The sequence below is a fragment of the Microtus pennsylvanicus genome, chromosome 21 (genome assembly GCF_037038515.1).
Source record: "Microtus pennsylvanicus isolate mMicPen1 chromosome 21, mMicPen1.hap1, whole genome shotgun sequence".
In the NCBI taxonomy this organism is placed as follows: domain Eukaryota; kingdom Metazoa; phylum Chordata; class Mammalia; order Rodentia; family Cricetidae; genus Microtus; species Microtus pennsylvanicus.
This window is the reverse complement of record NC_134599.1, coordinates 1,943,841-1,962,994: the sequence shown is the minus strand read 5'-3', so window position 1 is coordinate 1,962,994 and position 19,154 is coordinate 1,943,841. Positions and strand designations below refer to the sequence as shown.

Sequence of the window (19,154 nt, the reverse complement as noted above, 5' to 3'; positions counted from 1 at the left end):
CAGCTAATCAATGAGTCTTTTAATCATAACTGGATTGAATCTATGGTCTTTTCCCAGGGATCACAAACGCTATAACACCTAGATGTCCTATACCTCCCCTGAACACTTGGGAGGAGTGATACCACCCATAGTGGGATGAGCCCTCCTACACCAAAAATGTCTCAGCAACTTGCCTACAGAGCAATCTGGTAAGGCATTTTCTGGTAGATTCCTTCTACCCAGATGACCCCAGCTTGTGTCAAGTTTAACATTAGCCATCACAGCAACCATCACAGAAACGTCATCCTCTTCCAGACAGGCTTTGTCCTCCTGCTTTCATTAGCACCCACTCTCCATCCTCCTCCTGGTCATTCTCCTGGGATCCCAGAGCATTCGATAGCATCCACACTCTTTCCTGGACAGCACTGGTGAAGACACTGAGGCTGTATATTCAAACAGGAGCTGAGCCATTACTATAGTGATAACAGTGACCTTGTCAACTCATAGCTCTATAGATAGATATTCAGCATGAGCCGGGCAGTGTTCTAAACTCCACACCTCACATGTTCACTCTATGAAGTCAGCAATATCTTCACATTCATCAAACGATAAACTCTTTGCTTCAGAAATCACTCTTCTTACAATGTGACCTTCAGGCTCTGCTCCTGAAAACATAAAATGCTATGTATTCAAATGTATTTGCCACAGCGTCATTTCTAACATACAAATGTCGGAAATAACTAGTCAGGTGCAGTGCTGTGGGCCTGGGGTCTTACTACTAGGGATACTCAACTAGGAAGTGCTTGAGGCTGAGAGTTCAAGGCCAGCCTGTGCTACAGACTGAGACATCGTCTCAAAAGGAGAAAGAAAGAGGATACACAGAGAAACAGTATTGACTCTGTGCATGCATAGAAAAACAAGGATGTGTGGAAGTTAGAGCTAGGGTGAGTTCCGCTGTGCACCCCAAAACAAAGTGACTGGGTTTCAACTTTTTCCTTCCTTCCTTCCTTCCTTCCTTCCTTCCTTCCTTCCTTCCTTCCTTCCTTCCTTCCTTCCTTCCTTCCTTCCTTCCTCCCTCCCTCCCTCCCTCCCTCCCTCCCTCCCTCCCTCCTTCCTTCTGTCCCTGGCTGTCTAGTCTAGACTTGCTCTGTAGTCCAGACTTGCCTCAAGCACCGGCTTCAATTTTCAAACTCTGTTAGTGTCTGTGACTCCGCCCTCCCACCAGCAGAGGGCACCGCCCTCCCATCCCAACTTTTTAGTCTCACAGAAGCGCTAGTCCGGTAGTTCCGCCCCTAGCGGAAGTCGTGCACTGGGCATCCCGGAAGTTAGCCGTATCTGTAGGCATGGGCGCTGCAAGCCGCGGTGGAGCGCACCCGCGCGCGGTCCGCCCGAAGCGTAGGGGCGGTCGCCGCGGTCCGGTTGGTGGGGAGGGGGCCCTGAAGCGGATGCGGTTGGCAGTGGAGAACTTCGTGCGGGCTACGTCCGAGAGTGAGGCCCTCGAGGGCTGCGAGGACCGCGGCGCTGTGCCACGCTCCCGGCCCGGCGGGCGAAAGAGCCGCAAGGAGCTTCGTAAGGAGAAGCGACACCTGAGGAAAGCGCGGCGCCTGCAGTGGACGGTGGACTCCGGGTCCGGGGACAGAAAGGGTAATGTCGGTCTTACCGGCGGCCGGGAAGCTCCACCGCCCTCTGACTCACGACCGACCCCTGCCACGGCCACAGCGAACCCCACCAAGGCCAAGGCTTCCTCCGCTAACATTAAGGCCGCCGCAACCCAGGATAAGGTTAAGACTTCCTCTTCTCCGTCCACGGCAGTGTCACCTAAGGCCAAAGCTAAAGGTGGCCCCGGGAAACTCGGTCCCGCCACCTCCGCCGCCCGGAAGCGGGCACTTCTAGCAGCCAACGAGGAGGAGGACCGAGAGATCCGAAAGCTGGAGCGATGCCTCGGCCTAAACAAGCGCAAAAAGAAGGGCAACAGCAGCTCGGTGCCGCTCAGCTTCGCGCGCGACGGACTAGATTACATTCTGGGGGCCCTGGAATGCGGGAGAGGCGGCGGCCTGTACGAAAGCAGCGGGGAGGAGGAGGAGGAAGCCAAAGCGGAGACTGAACAGGCACTGGAGAGTGACCTAGAGAACAGTTCCGAGGAAAGTGAGGAGGATTCAGACTCGGAGGATCAGGAGGATGTAAACTCGCACAGGGAGGAAGAAGCAGAGGGTGGGACGCTAGAAAATAAAGGGAGTAAGAGAGTCCGTTTTGCAGAGGCCGTTGAAAAGAGCGAAAGTTCTTCGGAAGACGACACAGAAAATGAGGTAAGGCGCCAACATCGTGTAAGGCCCTGGGCTGTCATTCCAGATGGGGTGAGGGGGCAGGGGACACAATGACAGCCACAGCCTGCCCAGGGAAAGGCCAACCCGGGCCATTCCAGGCATTCGCTCAGTAGAACGTCTCTGTCGAGCAGCCATGTCCTGTAATGATAGTTGCTCCAAATCCTCAAGAGGCGGGGTAGTATTTGAGTAAAGAGGAAAAATACTAAGTTTGTCGACTGTAAATTTTTTTTTTTTTGCGATTTCATTCCTGTCTTCAAGGAAAGGCACTGTGTTGAAAGTGGTGGAAAGTACATCCCACCTCGGTTGCGGGGTGAGGAAACAGTGGATGTCCACAAGAAAGAAGAGCTGGAAAGGCTCAAGAAACACGTTAAAGGCCTCATTAACAGGTAACCTTATACAACGATGGCATATTATCAGTTAGCTATAGAAACCATCTAAAAAGCGAACGATGGGGCCAGGACTAGACAGTGTTTTGGATCCTTGTTCTTGGTGTGAGATAACTGGACCACTCTTGAAGAGGTAGGATGCTCAGCTGTTTGGTATTGCCCTCTCCGTGTTTGAAGACCTCCCACGGGTCATTTGAGAAGCAGGAAGAAACAGGTCAGGGTTCTTTCTTTCTGTGTCATCCCAGGAACGACCAGCTGAAGTCACCCTCCCTGTGAAAGTGAATTCACCTGGTGGTGAACAGGGTCCTCCATTGCCATTCGCTTCGTCATTTTCTGTTGTTCATTTTAAGAATAAAACATCAGAGGGTTCATCAGAAGCCACGTGGGTGGAGATTTCCCTATTGGCTGTCTAGACTTAACCCGTGGATCAGAATCGTTTGTCTAAAGCCCTTCCCTTTCATGTCCCTCACTTGGCCTCATTCGGGCCCCTCTTCCAAGCCCTCTAAAGATGACCACTGTCCTGGCCTCTAGCACCTCATCTAATTTTGTCAGGTTTCAAATATGTATTGTCGTTTTGTTGCTTAACCTATTATTATAGATCACTGGGAGCTACAAAGACGGGGAGGTAGGGGGAGCAGCCCTTTCTTTCCCTTAGAGGGATCACCCCCAGCTTGTTATTACAGTTAAAAACAAAACAGAGAGAGAACTGGGGATGTGGCTAAGTTGGTAGAGTATTCATCTAACATGCACAAAGCCTAAAGCCCTAGCTTGCCGGGCCACATAAGCCAGGCATAGTGGTACCTGTCTGTAAAGTCTGTAATCCCAGAACTCTGCAGGTATGAGTAAGAGGATCAGAAGTCCGGGATCATCCTTGTCTAGACAGGTAGTTTGAAGCCAGTTTTGGATACATGAGACCCTGTCTCAAATGAAACTGACACAGCGCCCACAAGTGTTCCAGGTCACATCTTTTTCACAGGAGAGAGATTGAGACTGAGTCTGTACAGTTTTGTTCCATGAAGATTTGGGTGACTGCCACCATTATCAAGATGCATGGTTGCTCTATCACACAAGGTTCTCATGCCAGTCCTTGTCACACCTCCTCTTCCTTCCTTTGTGCTTTCTCTTTCTTTTTTGTTAAAGCCCACACTGTTTCCCCAAGCACAGGTAGGTACACAGAGTGTGTCTGTGTCACATAAGAGATGAGTAAGTTCATGTTTTTGTTTTTAACTCAACACCTAGGTGTGATCACTGCCTCTGGGGGATAGTAGATCAGGCCACCTGTGGGCATATGGACAGACGTAGAGAGGATCCTAGGGTATGATTCAGTGGCTATGCACCACTAAAACATGGTTTCATTATTTCAGGATTCTAGAGTGTGTTAAGAGCAGTATGCACCAGGTTTCTGTGGCAAAGTTAGGGTGGTTTCTGGGTCATATAATATCCATAAAACAGAATGTATTAGTAACACTGCTCATACTTCACTGCAGGCTGAGCGAGCCAAACATGGCATCTATAAGTGGGCAGCTGGAGGAGCTATACATGACCCACAGCAGGAAGCACATGAACGACACCCTGACTGCTACCCTCATGGATGCCTGTGTCACTGCCTCAGCCATGCCCAGCAGACTGATGATGGAGCATGTCCTCCTGGTCAGCATCCTTCACCACACAGTTGGGATAGAGGTACACCTGTGCCATCTGGAATAGTATTCCACCTGGAGTCAGTGAGTTTGGGGAGCTCGGGATGGGAGAGATTGCCCTGCTCTGCAAGGTCTACATTGCCGTCTTGGGAACTGTGCTCTGTAGTGCTCCCCCCACCCCCAAGGGTGTGCTTGTTTTCACATGCCAACGCCCGAGTCCATTTTCTTGCTATTACAAAGTGTAATGGACGCCCTGGACAGCTTTCCTGGTGCCCCATAATCACAGTAATTGACACTGTTCTGTGGCTGCTGTGGTGCCCCCCCCCATCCCACTCCACACTGGGACAGTTCAGCAGACTTAATCAAAGTGATTTGAGTGCAGACGGCATTTCTGTGAGTTATTTTAAAAGTCATAGATATGACCACCGCAGCACATCAGGAATTTACTTGATTTGAAAACCTGAAATTATTGGTCCTACTTCCCATTTAAACCTTTGCTAATAGCGTGCAGGACAATGAGATGACTTGTTCAAGGGGAAGTCATTTAGTACTTTAGCTAATGGCATCCGCTCAAGCTTGTGCCAGATCTGCTGCCTTCTCAGGATGCTGGTTCCCATCGAACTGTGCTGAGAAAAACCTCCCAGGAACTCATGGAAGGGAAAAAATATGAAAGGGTCTTCTCAGCTACTGGGGCCTTCTGTCAATCAGTTCAGGCCTTTGCAGGTTTTGTGCTAAAATTCACATATCAGAATCATTGTTGGCAGTGTGAGTTTTTTTTTTCCTATTTCTACATTATACCAGTATCTTTAATTTTAAAAACATTAATAGAATTTAAATTTTAGGTGGTTACATAATTGGACCTAATTGTGTGCTGAAAACATGCCTCAGTTAGTGTCTCAATGCTTCTTGTGATCCTGCTAACATTCTACGTGATTTGATGGTGGGACTATTATTAGGAAAGGATGTGCTTCGGGCTCTCTTCAGTGAGAAGACCTGAGCTGGGAATCAAGTCTCAGGCCTTTATTTTGGGCCTCCAGAAACCAGCATTGCCAGTCTTTCTAGCTTTGTTGTTTTGCAGTCTAGCAGTCCTGTGTGGTTGCCCATTATACTCTGAGCTATATGTGGATCTCAGGCCTTTGTACATCCACATGTCTTACCTGATGGGAATTTTAACAGAAATATGCACTGGACCAACTGACATTGAAACAGATTTTGACTAGCAGCCCACAACCTGCTCATCCCTGAGTAGTTCCTGGAGATGCAGAGCAAATGCTGGGAATCACACTCAGTGGTGCCTACCCTGCCAGTCTGCCCCACGTCACTATGAGCAGCCCTTTCTTTCCCATATATCACAGCTGCCTCACTCATCTCCCAGCTGGATATCCTGCAGGAGAAAGTAGTCACAAGATGATGCTACCAGCAGCGGGGTTACCGCCATTTCTACCTTCACTGCCTTTGTTCAGAACCACCACAAGTTGAAATCCTGGCCTTCCCCAGCATACATACATATGTATTCATACAACTTATGAATTGTAAATAGATGTTCCAGAACAGCACCATAGCAACCTTGCCCGGCTTCACCAGGCATCTGCTAGTTCTCGGCCTACTGCTCTCCCCTGGCTATCACCCTTACGTGTATTCTGACACCAAACTTGGGTCATCGGGTGGGAAGCAACCTCCTTTATGCGGAGCCATCTTGCTATCACTTCTGAAAGGAATTTCTAGGGAGCCACAGTGACTCCAAGGGAAGCCACCACTTCTTTGATGATTCTAAAGACATGAGAGTATTTTTATAGAAAAGGTTTCTATGCTGAAGCAAGCACTCAGTACTATGTTTGTTATCTAGAATCTTTTCATCAGTATGTGAAGCCTGAGTTACTGAAGTCTGCATTCTTAGTTACCAGCGCCCCTGCTGGAGTTCTTGTCCCACCTGGATTCGTGTGTACTTTATGGGTATTTGTGCAGTTTGACAGGCAGGATCCCAGAATACCATGGTGACATTTCTTCCATCTCCTTCAGGTTGGTGCTTGTTTCCTTGAGGCTGTGGTGAAGAAGTTTGATGATGTCTATAAAGATGGAGGTGAGGGGAAAGAACTAGACAACCTGTTTACCATGATTGCACATTTGTACAACTTCCACGTGGTACAGTCTCTCCTCATCTTTGACATTTTGAAGAAGCTTGTTGGAACTTTTACGGAAAAAGACATTGAACTGATCCTGCTGATGCTGAAAAATGTGGGCTTTGCGTTGAGAAAAGATGACGCCTTGTCACTTAAGGAGCTGATCACAGAAGCCCAGGCCAAGGCCAGTGGGGCAGGCAGCATGTTTCGGGACCAGAACAGGGTAGGGTACCACTTGACCTGCTTAGTGACCATGAAGCACTAGAGCGTAGACGAGTAGCTGGCTGGACACTACTAGTTCGTGCCCTACTGCTCCTTGTTCTCTTCTGCCTTACCTAGTACTCTGACCTTTTCTCTAGTCTGCAGACTGACCTTGGTTTTGAGGAATCTGCTTTTGTTTCCTTGGTTTTTTTGAGATGAAGTCTCACTATGTAACCCAAGCTGGCCTCAGGCTCATGATCTGGTGTGGGAAGTCGTTCTGTACATGTGTTGTTCTTATTGGTTAATGAATAAAAAAGCTGCTTTGGGCCTATAGCAAGGTAGAATAGAGCTAGGTGGGGAAAACTAAACTGAATTCTGGGAGAAGAAAGGTGGAGACGAGACACCATGTAGCCGCCAGAGGGAAAGAAGCAAGCTGCTGGCTGGAACCTTGCCAGTAGGCCATGAGCCTTGTGATAAAATATAAAATAATGGAAATGGGTTAATTCTAGATGTAAGACCTAGCTAGAAATACGTTTAAGCTAGTGGCCAAACAGTATTGCAAATAATATAGTTTCTGAGTGATTATTCTGGGGCTGAGCAGCCTAGAGTGATCAATACACTCTTCTGAGTGCTGGGATTACGGGTGTGTACCACCACACCCTGTTTGAACCTTGTTTCTTCATTAAGAACTCATACATATTTTATGATTATAAATGGTTTGTTTGCCCTCTCAGAAGCTATTTCCCACGCTTGGGTGTCAGCGGCAGAGGCTTAATCTTGCCAGTTTCCTTTGTCAAGGCTCCCACCCCATCTGAGGGGTTAGGACAGCACCTGAGAAGCCCGGATGTGACCTGTTGAAGATCATCAGTGTGGGAACCTGGGGGCCTGACTAGGAAGGAGAAGATAAGGCCCAGGGAGCCAGGATTTTTTTTCTTGGTGGAGGGAAATCTGAGCAGATAGTTATTGACAGCTGTTCTGCTCTGGTGGAGACTTTGATCCCAGTGTAGGAAAGATGAGAGATGACAGAGCAGGGGGAAGGTTTCAAGAATCTCTAAACAAAAGTAGCATGTGTGAGTGTGGTGGCAGTGGGTGTCACCTTGGGAATCAGAAGTAAGTGACTTTTGGAGGAGCAGGGACATGGGATGGAAATTTGGGGTCACCCTGTAGGACATACAGGAGGAGATCTAAGGCTGGAAGGGAAGGTGACAGCTTCTGAATATTCAACTTGGCATCTAGATAAAGTCTGGAAGAAGGGTTTGCAAGGAAGGATTCTGGTCATGCTCACAACCAGGGCTGGGGTTGTGGGGTTGCAGAGAAGGCCTCCAGATAGTGAGACACATCTATTTGAATGAACTGTTAGAGGTATCACAGACTGCCTCCAGACGATCAGTGTTCTCCGTCAGCCATGATGTGTTTCTCACCATGTGAATTCCTTAGTGGCTGTTAAATGATGCCTTCGGATGCTTTTCCTTTTCCTTTAAGGTGCGGTTCATGTTGGAGACAATGCTGGCCCTGAAGAACAATGACATGCGTAAAATCCCTGGCTATGATCCTCAGCCTGTGGAGAAACTAAGGAAGTTACAGAGAGCTCTGGTGAGTGACACCCTATTCTGGTTTGTCCTGAGTCTCCATGCCATCATGGACTCATTGTGAACAGTGGTCATGCTATGCCCAGCACAAGTCTTAAAAACTGTGTATCTGTAGTGAGATTGTGGAACCTCCATGCACAGGAATCGTCAAGTTGGTTGAGTGCCCAGTATGAGTCTCCTGAGGTGTCCAACCTGTAGTCTTGCCATGCAGCGTGAGATGGTTGCTATGGCATTCTAACATAGTCATTGTTGTAGTCCAGGTCACACACGGTTGGATAGTGGACCCATAGACTTCACAGACAGAACACTAAGAGTTGATGGCTCTTTCTGACATTTTCCCAAACAGACTAACTGTTCATTGCCATAGTCATACACCCAAACTGCCTTTTTCAAACAAAGCATAAGAAAAGTTCAGAGTGTGAGCCAGCCAAAGCTCTTCATGAAGCCTTTTCTTTTAATCAGGTACGCAATGCTGGTTCAGGTTCTGAGACTCAGCTTCGAATCTCCTGGGATGGCATCTTAAATGCAGAACAGACTGGTCGCTGGTGGATTGTGGGGTCTGCATGGAGTGGGACCCCAATGATTGACAACAGTCATCAAACGCTCTTACAGAAGCCGCCTGCAGGAACGGTATGAAGACCCCAGTGGCTGCCTAGCCTGCTGTGTTACAAGTCTACTCTGCCTAAAGTAGCTCCCTGTTATTCCCGAGTATTCATGAAGTGTACCACACAGGCTTATCAGGATGCCTCAGAGAAGTAGCTCCTGTCGGCGTATGATTAATTCAGTTTCTCTGTTCTAAGAATTTTTATAAGTTCCAATACCCATTGGGTAGTGGTGGTACACACCTTTAATCTCAGAGGCAGGTGGATCTCTGTGAATTTGCAGACAGTCTGGTCTACACATTGAAACCCTCTCTCTAAAAACCAAAAATGAAAAAAAAAAGTTCCAAGACCCAATTTAAATAAAATCTAGAAATTGAGTGTAATGAGAAAGGGGTAAAGAGGAAACTCGCCTGAGAGGAGCTGTTGTTGGAACTCGGGCACATGCTGTTCCCAGGAGGTGTAGGTTCCAGTCCCTACTGTGGATTCAAATTGTGACTCCGATTTCCTTTGTCTTTCCTTCCTGGGGACCTTGGTCTTACTTCCAGACTCTGGCAGCAGCTTGTATCTGAACTTGATCTTCATTTGATAAACAGATCTGATCCACAGAGCAAATCCACCTCCTGAGAAGGCTCCCACTGCGCTTTTCTCCCTTATGTGCTCAAATGTGTATGTTACACTTTAGAAATTCAAATTCAGAAACATGCTATGCTAAGGAACAATGTCCTGTTTCTGAGGAAGCTTCTTCCATCAGGATGATGGGAGGGTCTGGACACTGACTACTTTCTTTTCAGATGAGCTCCAAGATCCTGGAACTTGCAAGGAAGCAGAGAATGAACACTGATGTCAGGAGGAACATATTCTGCACTATCATGACGAGTGAGGACTTCCTGGATGCTTTTGAGAAGCTGCTGAAGTAAGCATTGGTGTGAGCATTTTGATCTGTTATTTAGTAGACATACTGTACATAGATCTAGGTTCAGCTTTTGGCTAGTCTGAACCTCTCATCTGGGTTTCTGGGCTCCATGAGAAGCTCATGAGGCATTGCCCCGTACTAGTGCACCCTTGTAAGTAGTATGTGCAGCGTCAGGTGAGAGCCTGATAGGCAGCGTTTAAGTAACCAGCCACCTGATTGTCGGGAATTATTATCTCTGTCTTTCTGACTCGTAATATAAAGCTTACAATATAGTTCCTGTAATTAGTTGTAAATTTTACAAAGTGTGTCTAAACAGTTGAATGTTAAATCCTCCTTAATCTGGTTCAAACTTAGAAATAAGTGCAAGTCTGATGATTGGGTTTTCTGAACTGGGCCTTGTTGACATGGAAACCTTGAGCTTGCTTATGCTTCTGAGACCTTGCTGTTTGCTGAATGTAGGCAGCACTGAGTCCCTCAGTCAGTTTCTGTCTCTGAGAGACTTTGTTAAAGGAGGATTATCCTGTCCAGTCAAAGGGTCCAACTTGCCCATTGCTAGTCAGTTGTCAGAGCCTGTTCTAACAGAGTCTACCTGGAAGGGGGCGCTGACGCTAAAGAACTGTTAGATTGAGAGAAACTGAGACAGAAAACACAGGGTATATTCGGGAGACTGCCAGCTTACTCTGCACAGCCCTGAGTTTATTTCAGAGCCTGCTTATACACAAAAGCATAACAAAGCACACACAGACCTTCAGATTCCTGTTCTTGAGCATTCTGTCTGGATGTGCCCTCAACTGGCATTCACCAGCCTGTGTTCATTCGATAATGTACTCTTTCTCATTGGGCAAAATGCTCTTTCCCATGGACTTAATCAGATCTTTCTCACAGCCCTCAAGGATGCAGGCAGGGCAGGCAAGCTTGAACTCAGATTCAGATGACTTTTAAGTCAGAATTGACTCCAAATGGAAACTGAGCCACCTGTGGGCTCCCACAGTCAACTTTCTGTCTCTGTGATAGAAAGCCTGAGAAAATCAACTTGAAGGAGGAAAAGTTATTTGGTCTTATAGTTTCAATCCATGGTTCCCTGACCCTGTTGCTCTGGGTAGTGGTGGGACAGTACATCATTGCAAAAATGTGGTAGAAAAGACCTGCTTATTTCGTGGAAACTGGGAAGCAGAAAGAAGATCTAGCTTCCCTGCATTCCCTTGAAGGGCATGTCCCCAGTGACCTAACTTCCCTCCCACTGGGCCTTCTCAAGGTTCCTTCACTTCCAATAACACCATAGCTCAGGGACCAAGCTCTCAGCACATGACCTTTGGGAAATGTTCCAGTTCTGACTGATGTCCTTTATGCCAAAAAGTATATTTCCTTCACTGTTCTCTCATGGCCTAGTTAGCATTAACTGTCAACTTGGCACAGCCTAGAATCACCAGAAAAGAATCTCAATAGAGTAACTGTGTGTAACAGGTTGTCTGTGCATGTGTCTATGAGGGACCGTCTTAACTGCTGCAAGACTCAGCCCACTGTGGGCAGCACCATTCCAAACAAATAGTGCTGGGTTGAATAAGGAACTAGCCTAGGATGAGTAAGCCAGAGGGTAAGCCAGTAAGCAGCATTCCTCTGTGGTTCCTGCCCTGTTTCCTCAGTGGCAGATTGTCACCTGAAAGTGTTAGCTAGATAAACCCTCTCCTCAAGTCACTCTACATCACATGATTTCTATCAGAAAAACATAAGAAATCTAGAGCATTCTAGTTCATTTCAGTGTTTTCAAACTTTTAACATTGCTGGGCATGGTGGCGCAACCTGTATCATCCTCTCACTTGTGAAGCTAAAACTGGTCAGTCTTACTTCCAGGTCAGCTAGGGTACAAAAGAAAAGACATATCAGACTGAACAGTGACTCCCTGCCCACCCTACTTGTATTCATGAAAATCATTAGCCAGACTGGGGCTGTAATTCAACAGTGTGAGGTCCTTGACTCCGGCATTCCAGCATTGCAGGGTTTTTTGTTTTGTTTTTTGTTTTGTTTTGTTTTGTTTTTTTGATCACTGTCTATTCTTGTACACATGTCACCCCAAGGATTGCTATAGTACAGCTGAAATGAAATGAAGCATGCTGCTTCTGTTGGGTTTTGTTGCTTGGGAACAGTGTGGGGGTAACATGGCAGCAGAGTTGCTGTTTTCTCCTAAGTCATACATAGAGCTTCTGCTTTTGTTTACAGCTCCTGGATTCAGAGGACAGTCAGCTAGGGCTAGGGACATGCTCAGTGGGTAGAGGTCTTGTTTGGCATGTGCAAGGCTGTGGGTTCAACTCCTAATGCCCTCCAAAAGAAAGAAGACAATTATCTTTAATCGCCAGAAACCCCAAGGCTGTACGTTCTTCCACTGATGGGTAGACTGACTGTGGGTCCTCTAGGTACATGGGTTGCTTGTCAGTCAGTTCTGCAGAAGACAGGGCAGCAAGGCTCATACAGCAAGGATGGGTCTTAAATATTCTGTACCTGGGACAAGAGCCAGACTTGGACAGCTACTTCATGACTGTTGACATGTTGACACAGCAGAACTAGAGGCACAGAAAACACATCTGTAGTGGCCTGTGTTTCAGGGAGAATGCCCTGCTGCAAAGGGAGGAAGGAGGTAGAGCGACTGTAGAATTGTGTTTTCACTGGAGTGGTTGCTGTTTGATCCTGTGGGCCTGTCCACACTCACAGGAAAGAATGCATTTTGTTGTGAGTTTTACCTGGGAGAAGGGTGTTTGGGAGGTTTGAGACAGGTCTCCTTGTATAAGTCAAGCTGGTCTTAAGCTCACAAATCTCCCCACCTCAGCTTCCCAACTGTTGGGTTATTGTTATACAGCACCAGAGCTGTTGCCATAAGTTATACAAAAAAAACAAATAAAAACAAAAAAGTACCTGGCGAAAGCCTTTAGTCCTTTTGCTCAGGAAGCTGAGGCAGGTGGATCTCTGAGTTCAAGGCCAACTTGAACTTGGTCTGCCGAGTAAGTTCCAGGACAGCTAGGGTTACACAGGGTTAGACAGAGTTTCTCTGTCTCAGAACAAAACAAAAAAAGTCAAAGTGTCTGGTGAATTAGGTCAGCATTTAAGAGTACTTGCTACTACTCTTTCACAGAACCCAGGTTTGATTACTAGTGCCCACGTGGCAGCTCACCATCTGTACTCCAGCCTAGGGCCTCAGATGCCTGCTTTTGATCCATATGGGCAGTAGACATGTAGGTGATGCACAGACATACATGCAAGCAAAACACTCATACACATAGAAAATTTAAAAACATAATTTAAAAGAAAAACAAAAAGTAAAGTGATTACCTTAACCACCCCCGGCTTCATGGCATCACAGGAGAATCGTCTGTGTTGTCTGCAAGAACAACACAGTCCTTGGCTTTTACTACTGTACAGCTTGGGAGCTGTGCTGTGCTTCAACATTCTGTCACATCACAGGGCACTGAGGCCCATCGGGGCTGGGAACAAGCTTTGGTTGTGACCAGTATGTGACTGCCATCACCCATCTTTACCGACTCCCTTTCCACTGGACTCCTCCAACAGGGAGGATCGATATTGCCCTAGAAATTGAAGTAGTATACATTCTTAGTCTGGTTGTTTTTAGGCTTGGGCTGAAGGACCAGCAGGAGAGAGAGATCGTTCACATTCTCATGGATTGCTGCCTGCAGGAAAAAACCTACAACCCTTTCTATGCTTTCCTGGCTAGCAAGTTCTGCTGCTATGAAAGGAGATTCCAGGTAATGTAGAAGACCACCAGTACATCTGCCTGGCTCATTATCCCACATGGACCTTGTCCGTGCCAGCAGCCAGGCCTGCCTGCACTGGAGAAGATAGAACAGTGGGGCAAGGTAACAAGAGCCCAGAACATCCCGAGGCAGCTTGTCTGCCACAGCTGGAAGATTGTGGCGGGCTGGCTGGACACCTCTCCAGTGTTTCAGGCCACTGCTATCTAATAACTGGTTGTTGCTAACAACATTTCTTCAAAGCCATGTGTTGACATGTGGGGCAAAACTACAACCAAAAGGAACTTCTGTGATGGTGTCAGGAAGTTGCTTAGTTGTGATTTGGGTTATTGACTATAGAGTACCTTTAAAGTATGTTCACGGTGAGTTGTTCCAGTGGTTTGCTGCATTTTAACTTTTTTCTTCTTTACTGTTAACTAGATGACTTTCCAGTTTAGCATATGGGACAAATTTCGGGACTTAGAAAATTTGCCAGCCACTAAATTCTCAAATCTGGTTCATCTGGTGGCACACTTGTTGAAGACAAAATCACTTCCACTTTCTATCCTAAAGGTCTGTATAATGCAAGAAATTAGTAAAATTCTTTCTATTTGGTGTATTTTAAAATGCCTTTACTGAACCTCTGGAGTGTTTTTTTCTTTCTTTTTTGGGGGGATGGGGGTTGTTGGTTTTGGTTTTTCGAGACAGGGTTTCTCTGTGTATCCCTGGTGTCCTGGAACTCACTCTGTAGATCAGACTAGCCTCAAATTCAGAGATCCACCTGCCTCTGACTCTCCTGTACTGGGATTAAAGGTGTGTGCCGCACCTACACCCCTAGCTATAAAATGTTTTCATTATTATAGCCATCACAGAAAATATCTAATCAATACATAATATAAATTTACTTAGAAAGTTAGTGTCAAGCTACAGGGTTTTCTTTTTTGTTTGTTTGTTTGGGGTTTTCCCCCCTTTGGTTTTATTTTATGTGTGTGGGCTTGCATGTGCTGAGTTCAGAAAGCAACTTTCAGGAATTGGTTATCTCTTTCCACCCCATGTGTTCTGAGAATCAGCTCAGTTCATCAGTGTTGTTGGCAAGTTAGTTTCCTGCTGAGCCATCCCATCAGCCCCGTTACAGGCTGTTTAATAACCAAGCTCTAGTTATACAATGCTGAACCGGTCACAGCTCAGCTGGGAGCGTAGAGTGAAGAGGATCTTCAGGTTCACTGTGATAAACACCATGTTGCTGTAATAAACAGGATGACCAAAAGCAGCTTGGGGAGGAAGGGGTTTATTTCACTTTCACTTCGAGGTGACAGTTCATCTCAGGGGGAAGTCAGGACAGGAACCTGGAAGCAGGAGCTGATGCAGAGGTCCTGGAGGACTGCAGCTCTGCCCGCTTTCTTATAGAACCCAAGCCCCCCAAGCCCAGAGCTGGCCCTACTGCAGTGGGCTGGGCCCTCCAGAATCAATCTCTACAGCCCATTTTATGAGGCATTTTTTTCAACTGAGGCTCCCTCCTTTCAGATGACCCTGACTTGTGTAAGTTGACATACTACTAGTTAGGACAGACTCCTCCTTTTAAAGACATAGTTGTGGATCTTCACTGCAAAATACCATAATGCTGTTCGTTCCTACCTGAGGCACCAGTACAGAAGACAGGGAAGCCTAGGCACAGGAGGTAGGATTCAAGATGGGCTGCCAGTGTCCTAGAAAATCCTTCTGTCCTTCTGTGACAGGTCTTCAGTGCGGTGTCCTGTGTGCATTGTCCTTCCTGGCTTTCATCCAAATATCTGCTGACAATTTCCTTGTGACTGTGAGAAGTGGGCAGGAGCCAGCTGTGGATGATAGGGTTCTCTAGAGTAACAACATATAGCAGAAATCTCTCGATATATAAAGGGGATTTATTAGAATGACTTACAGTTTACAGTTCAGCTGATCCAACAATGACTGTGAGCAGAAAATCCAAGAATCCAGTAGTTGCCCAGTCCATGAGGTTGGCTATCTCAGCTGATCTTCCAAAACAGTAGTCTCCAATGCCAGTAAAGGAATGGGCTTGCTAGCAAGGCAGGACAAGCAGGCAAAGAGCAAAAGCTTCCTTTTTCCATGTCCTTATATGGCTTCCTGCAGAAGCTGTGGCCCAGATTAAAGGTGTATCTTCCCACCTAAACTCTGGGTTAGAAGTGGATCTTCCTATTTCAAATTAAGCAGAAAGTTCCTCACAGGTGGGGTTTTAGTTCCAGGTGTAGTCAAGTTGACAGTTGAGGATAGCCATCACAGGGCCCTAGACACGTCCCTGACCCTGTTCCTGGGCTCTAGTCTGTGCCCTGGGCTCTTCTCAGGGAGCCACTCTACTGTGGTGCGTATCCTTGTTCCTAGCCACGCTTTTGTGCTTCCCTGTGCCTGTGTCTGTAAGCAGAGTGTATGTGGGCATAGCTCAAGTCTCTAGGCAGTGCCTAGTTACCTGCTGTACTCTGTATTTCTGCGGTTTTTTCTTTCTTTGTTACGAGCATGGACAATTTTATTAGCATTTTAAAAAGGAAAAAGTACAGATAAGCTGTATAAAGGAAAAATGACCATGCCGTTTAAGCGGGCATGGAAGTAGTCACAAAACAAAATAAGCAGCTTCAGGGTAAAACTGGAGGCTGTTTTTTTGTTTTGTTTTGTTTTTTTGGTATTTCAAGACAGGGTTTCTCTGTGTAACAGCCTGGCTGTCCTGGAACTCACCTTGTAGATCAGGCTGGCTTCAAACTCACAGAGATCTGCCTGCCTTTGCCTCCCGAGTGCTGGGATTAAAGGCGTGTGCCACCACTGCAGGATTGGAGGCTTTGGAGAAAGAATAAAAAAAGCCCAGAGTGTTAGGGGAAGCATGTTTGGAAGCTCCATTTAAGTTCAGCTTGATTTTGTTTTGCTGTCTGGGTCTTTGAGTAATGACTTCGGCGTGGAAGTCCACGGTGTAAGTATAGCATGCTAATCCTACTGCTAAAATTGAGAAGCTTTGTGCGGTCGTGCTTTTCAGGGAAACACGTACATATGTGCATGCTAATTGGCCTCTCTGCAGAGTTGTAACTCAGGAGTGGCTGCTGCAGAGGACAGAGGCAACACCTGTTTCCCCTCTACTAAGTAAACCTAGCTTTGCCGTGTAGCTCACAGCCTGGGAGCCAGCCCATCTTGCCCAGCAGTGCTCTGTACTTGCCAGCAGCTGGTGTTGCAGAGAGCTTGTCACAAATCGTGGTAACACTGAATCAGCAGGATGATGTTTTCCTATCTCCTGACCCTTAGGTAGTTGAGTTCAGTGAATTGGATAAACCCAGAGTCCACTTCCTACGGAAAGTGTTGACCAAGCTGTTGATGGAAACAGAAGAAGAAGACCTGGGTTTAATTTTTTCAAGGTACGTGTGCCCAGTATTTCCTGGTAAGACATGGGAAAAGAGCAAACATTGCCATTTGGGCAAGCACGGAGGGTACACCCATTTCACTCCTGTCGGCCTATAATGTCGGGGATGTGCCTAGCACATGATTGTAGACCGAGTCTACATTACAGTGTCTATGCACAGGATTGCCTGATGGAGAGCGTGGTTTGTAACACGTGCATATGTTATCTGTTCCGTGGGTTTCATTTCATGGTCTTCCTATGAGGTGCCGACATTTCAGGCCTCTCTCTGTGCTAAGCATATGCTTCTACCACTGAGCCTCATCCCTAGCCCTCAAGAAGTTCAAGTGAAAGCTGGGCATTTCGGTTCACACCTGTCAGCCCAGAATTTAAGAAGCTGAGGCAGAAGAATTGCTATAAGCTCAAGGCCAGCCTGGTGAATTCAAAGCCAGGCCAGGACACAAAGTAAGACCCTGTCTCAAAAAAAAAAAAAAAAAAAAAAAGGAATTTTTATTTTGCTTTGCTTTTTGTTTATTTGTTCATTTTATTTTGTTTTTGGGACAGAGTCCCACTATATATCCCTGACTAGCCTAGAGCTTGCTTTGAAGACCAAAATGATCTTGATCTCACAGGTCTGTGCCTGCCTCTGCCTCACCAGTGCTGGAATTAAAGACTTGTACCACCACACCCAGAATCCTACTTTAAAAGCAACCAGTTACAGCAGCTCATGTCGGTAGTCCTAGCACCTCAGAGACTGAGGCAGAAGGATTCCAAATGTAAAGCCCCCCCATACTGCTTTATCCAGGTGTAGTGACATTCCTGTGGTCACAATTTTTCTAGAGGCTGAGCAAAAGGGGGGGGTGCTTTAAGTCCAGGAGTTCAAGACCAGCTTAGACAGTATAGCAAGGTTCTGCCTAAAAATAAATTCTCTTAAATAAGGGACAGGGTGGGGGTGTCTCAGTAGCAAAGTACTTGCCTATCTTATGGAAGACCTTGAGTTTTATCCCATCATCCAGAAAAACAAAAACAAATGCCTGAAAGTAGGTTTTGCCTTGCTGCTTGAACTGTCAGGCGCTGAGATCTGGAAGACCAGCCCCTCCCTGACCTATGTCTCCAATTCCCTTTCAGAGTGTCTGACAACCCAAAGCTGGGAATGTTGCAAGAAGGCCTGAAGCTCTTCATTAGCCACTTCTTACTGAAGCACACACAGACTCTCCAGAGTGCTGAGGAAGCCAATCTGCTGAGAGAGAGGGCAGGCCTTGCATCCAAGTCTTTACAGGGCAAAGCTATCCTAAGAATGTAGCCAAAGGACACGGAACATGTAGCCAAAGAGATGATATGTGTGAACTCAAAAGCCTGTCCTGCCTCTGTAAGAGTGGGGAGTATTATGCCATGGTTTGTCACAGTTTAAATACTATATTTTCAGACTTTTTTGAACCCAGGGTTGTACTGGGGTTTTGTTTGTTTGTTTGTTTTAGTTTTTCGAGACAGAGTTTCTCTGTGTAGCTTTGGGGCCTGTCCTGGCACTAGCTCTTGTAGACCAAGCTGGCCTCAAACTCACAGAGATCCACCTGCCTCTGCCTCCCAAGTGCTGAGATTAAAAGCGTGCACCACCACCACCCGGCTGGTTATACTGTATATTTTAAATGTATTTGTACGTATATAGCAGATCAAAGGGAAAGGGGAGAGAAGATGGGGGCATTAAGCCATGAAGACTGACCTTCTAAAAAATTAGTAATTCAGAAGCTGGGCCAAGCACGGTGGTACGCGCCTCCAATCCCAGCTCTCCGGAGGCAGGGGCACAGGTAAGCAGATCTGTGAGTTCAAGGCCAGCCTGGTCTACACAGCAAGTTCCAGGATAGCCAAAGCAAATCATGAGACCCTGCCCAAAAAAGTTCAAAAGCTAAGTTGCTCTGATGATTAGAATCTGATATCTCCCATTCATCAATCCCACCTTGGGGACTATTTGATAAGACAACTTAAGATAGGTATTGGGTACCTGGTGATAACAGAGAAAGATAGGAACACTTGTGGTGGGTAAGTAAGAAGGAATGGCCTTGGATGCATGAATACTCTTTATTTTACAGCCTTAAAGTTTGCTTCTCTTTCAAATGCTGTAGACTTGACTAGCTCTGATCTTCAGTTGTTGGAAAGCAACTAAATCAGAGCCCTTCCACCCAGCAGTGTTCTGTGTAGAGTGTGCATTCCAGGAAGGGAGGCACAGACCAGGAATGCTGCTCCTGGGTGAGTCACCTCTTCGGTTTGAGTTTTGAACAGCATGTCCCTGTAGCAG

The 19,154-nt window shown here is 46.6% G+C and overlaps 1 protein-coding gene across 2 annotated transcripts; it reads left to right on the top strand.

Moving 5' to 3' along the window:
• The first annotated feature begins 1,282 nt into the window (after positions 1 to 1,282).
• Positions 1,283 to 18,298, top strand: Nom1 (nucleolar protein with MIF4G domain 1). 2 transcript variants are annotated; one of them, XM_075954991.1, is made up of 11 exons: positions 1,283 to 2,285; positions 2,562 to 2,689; positions 4,177 to 4,372; positions 6,349 to 6,672; positions 8,133 to 8,243; positions 8,702 to 8,869; positions 9,633 to 9,754; positions 13,374 to 13,506; positions 13,933 to 14,064; positions 16,771 to 16,880; positions 17,990 to 18,298. In XM_075954991.1, the coding sequence occupies exons 1-11, from the start codon at positions 1,323 to 1,325 to the stop codon at positions 18,162 to 18,164; spliced, it is 2,562 nt and encodes an 853-aa protein (XP_075811106.1). In that variant the 5' UTR covers positions 1,283 to 1,322; the 3' UTR covers positions 18,165 to 18,298. The 2 variants fall into 2 exon arrangements, with proteins under 2 accessions (XP_075811106.1, XP_075811107.1); XM_075954992.1 differs by having other exon boundaries at positions 1,290 to 2,285; positions 4,177 to 4,339.
• The last annotated feature ends 856 nt before the right edge of the window (positions 18,299 to 19,154 follow it).

What these genes read in the sequence shown, in the direction of transcription:
- Nom1 (XM_075954991.1), top strand. Translation starts at nt 1,323, where the DNA reads ATGGGCGCTGCAAGCCGCGGTGGAGCGCACCCGCGCGCGGTCCGCCCG. An exon ending in ACCACACAGTTGGGATAGAG is followed by an intron (nt 4,373 to 6,348) that starts GTACACCTGTGC and finishes CATCTCCTTCAG; the next exon opens with GTTGGTGCTTGTTTCCTTGA. An exon ending in GCTATGAAAGGAGATTCCAG is followed by an intron (nt 13,507 to 13,932) that starts GTAATGTAGAAG and finishes ACTGTTAACTAG; the next exon opens with ATGACTTTCCAGTTTAGCAT.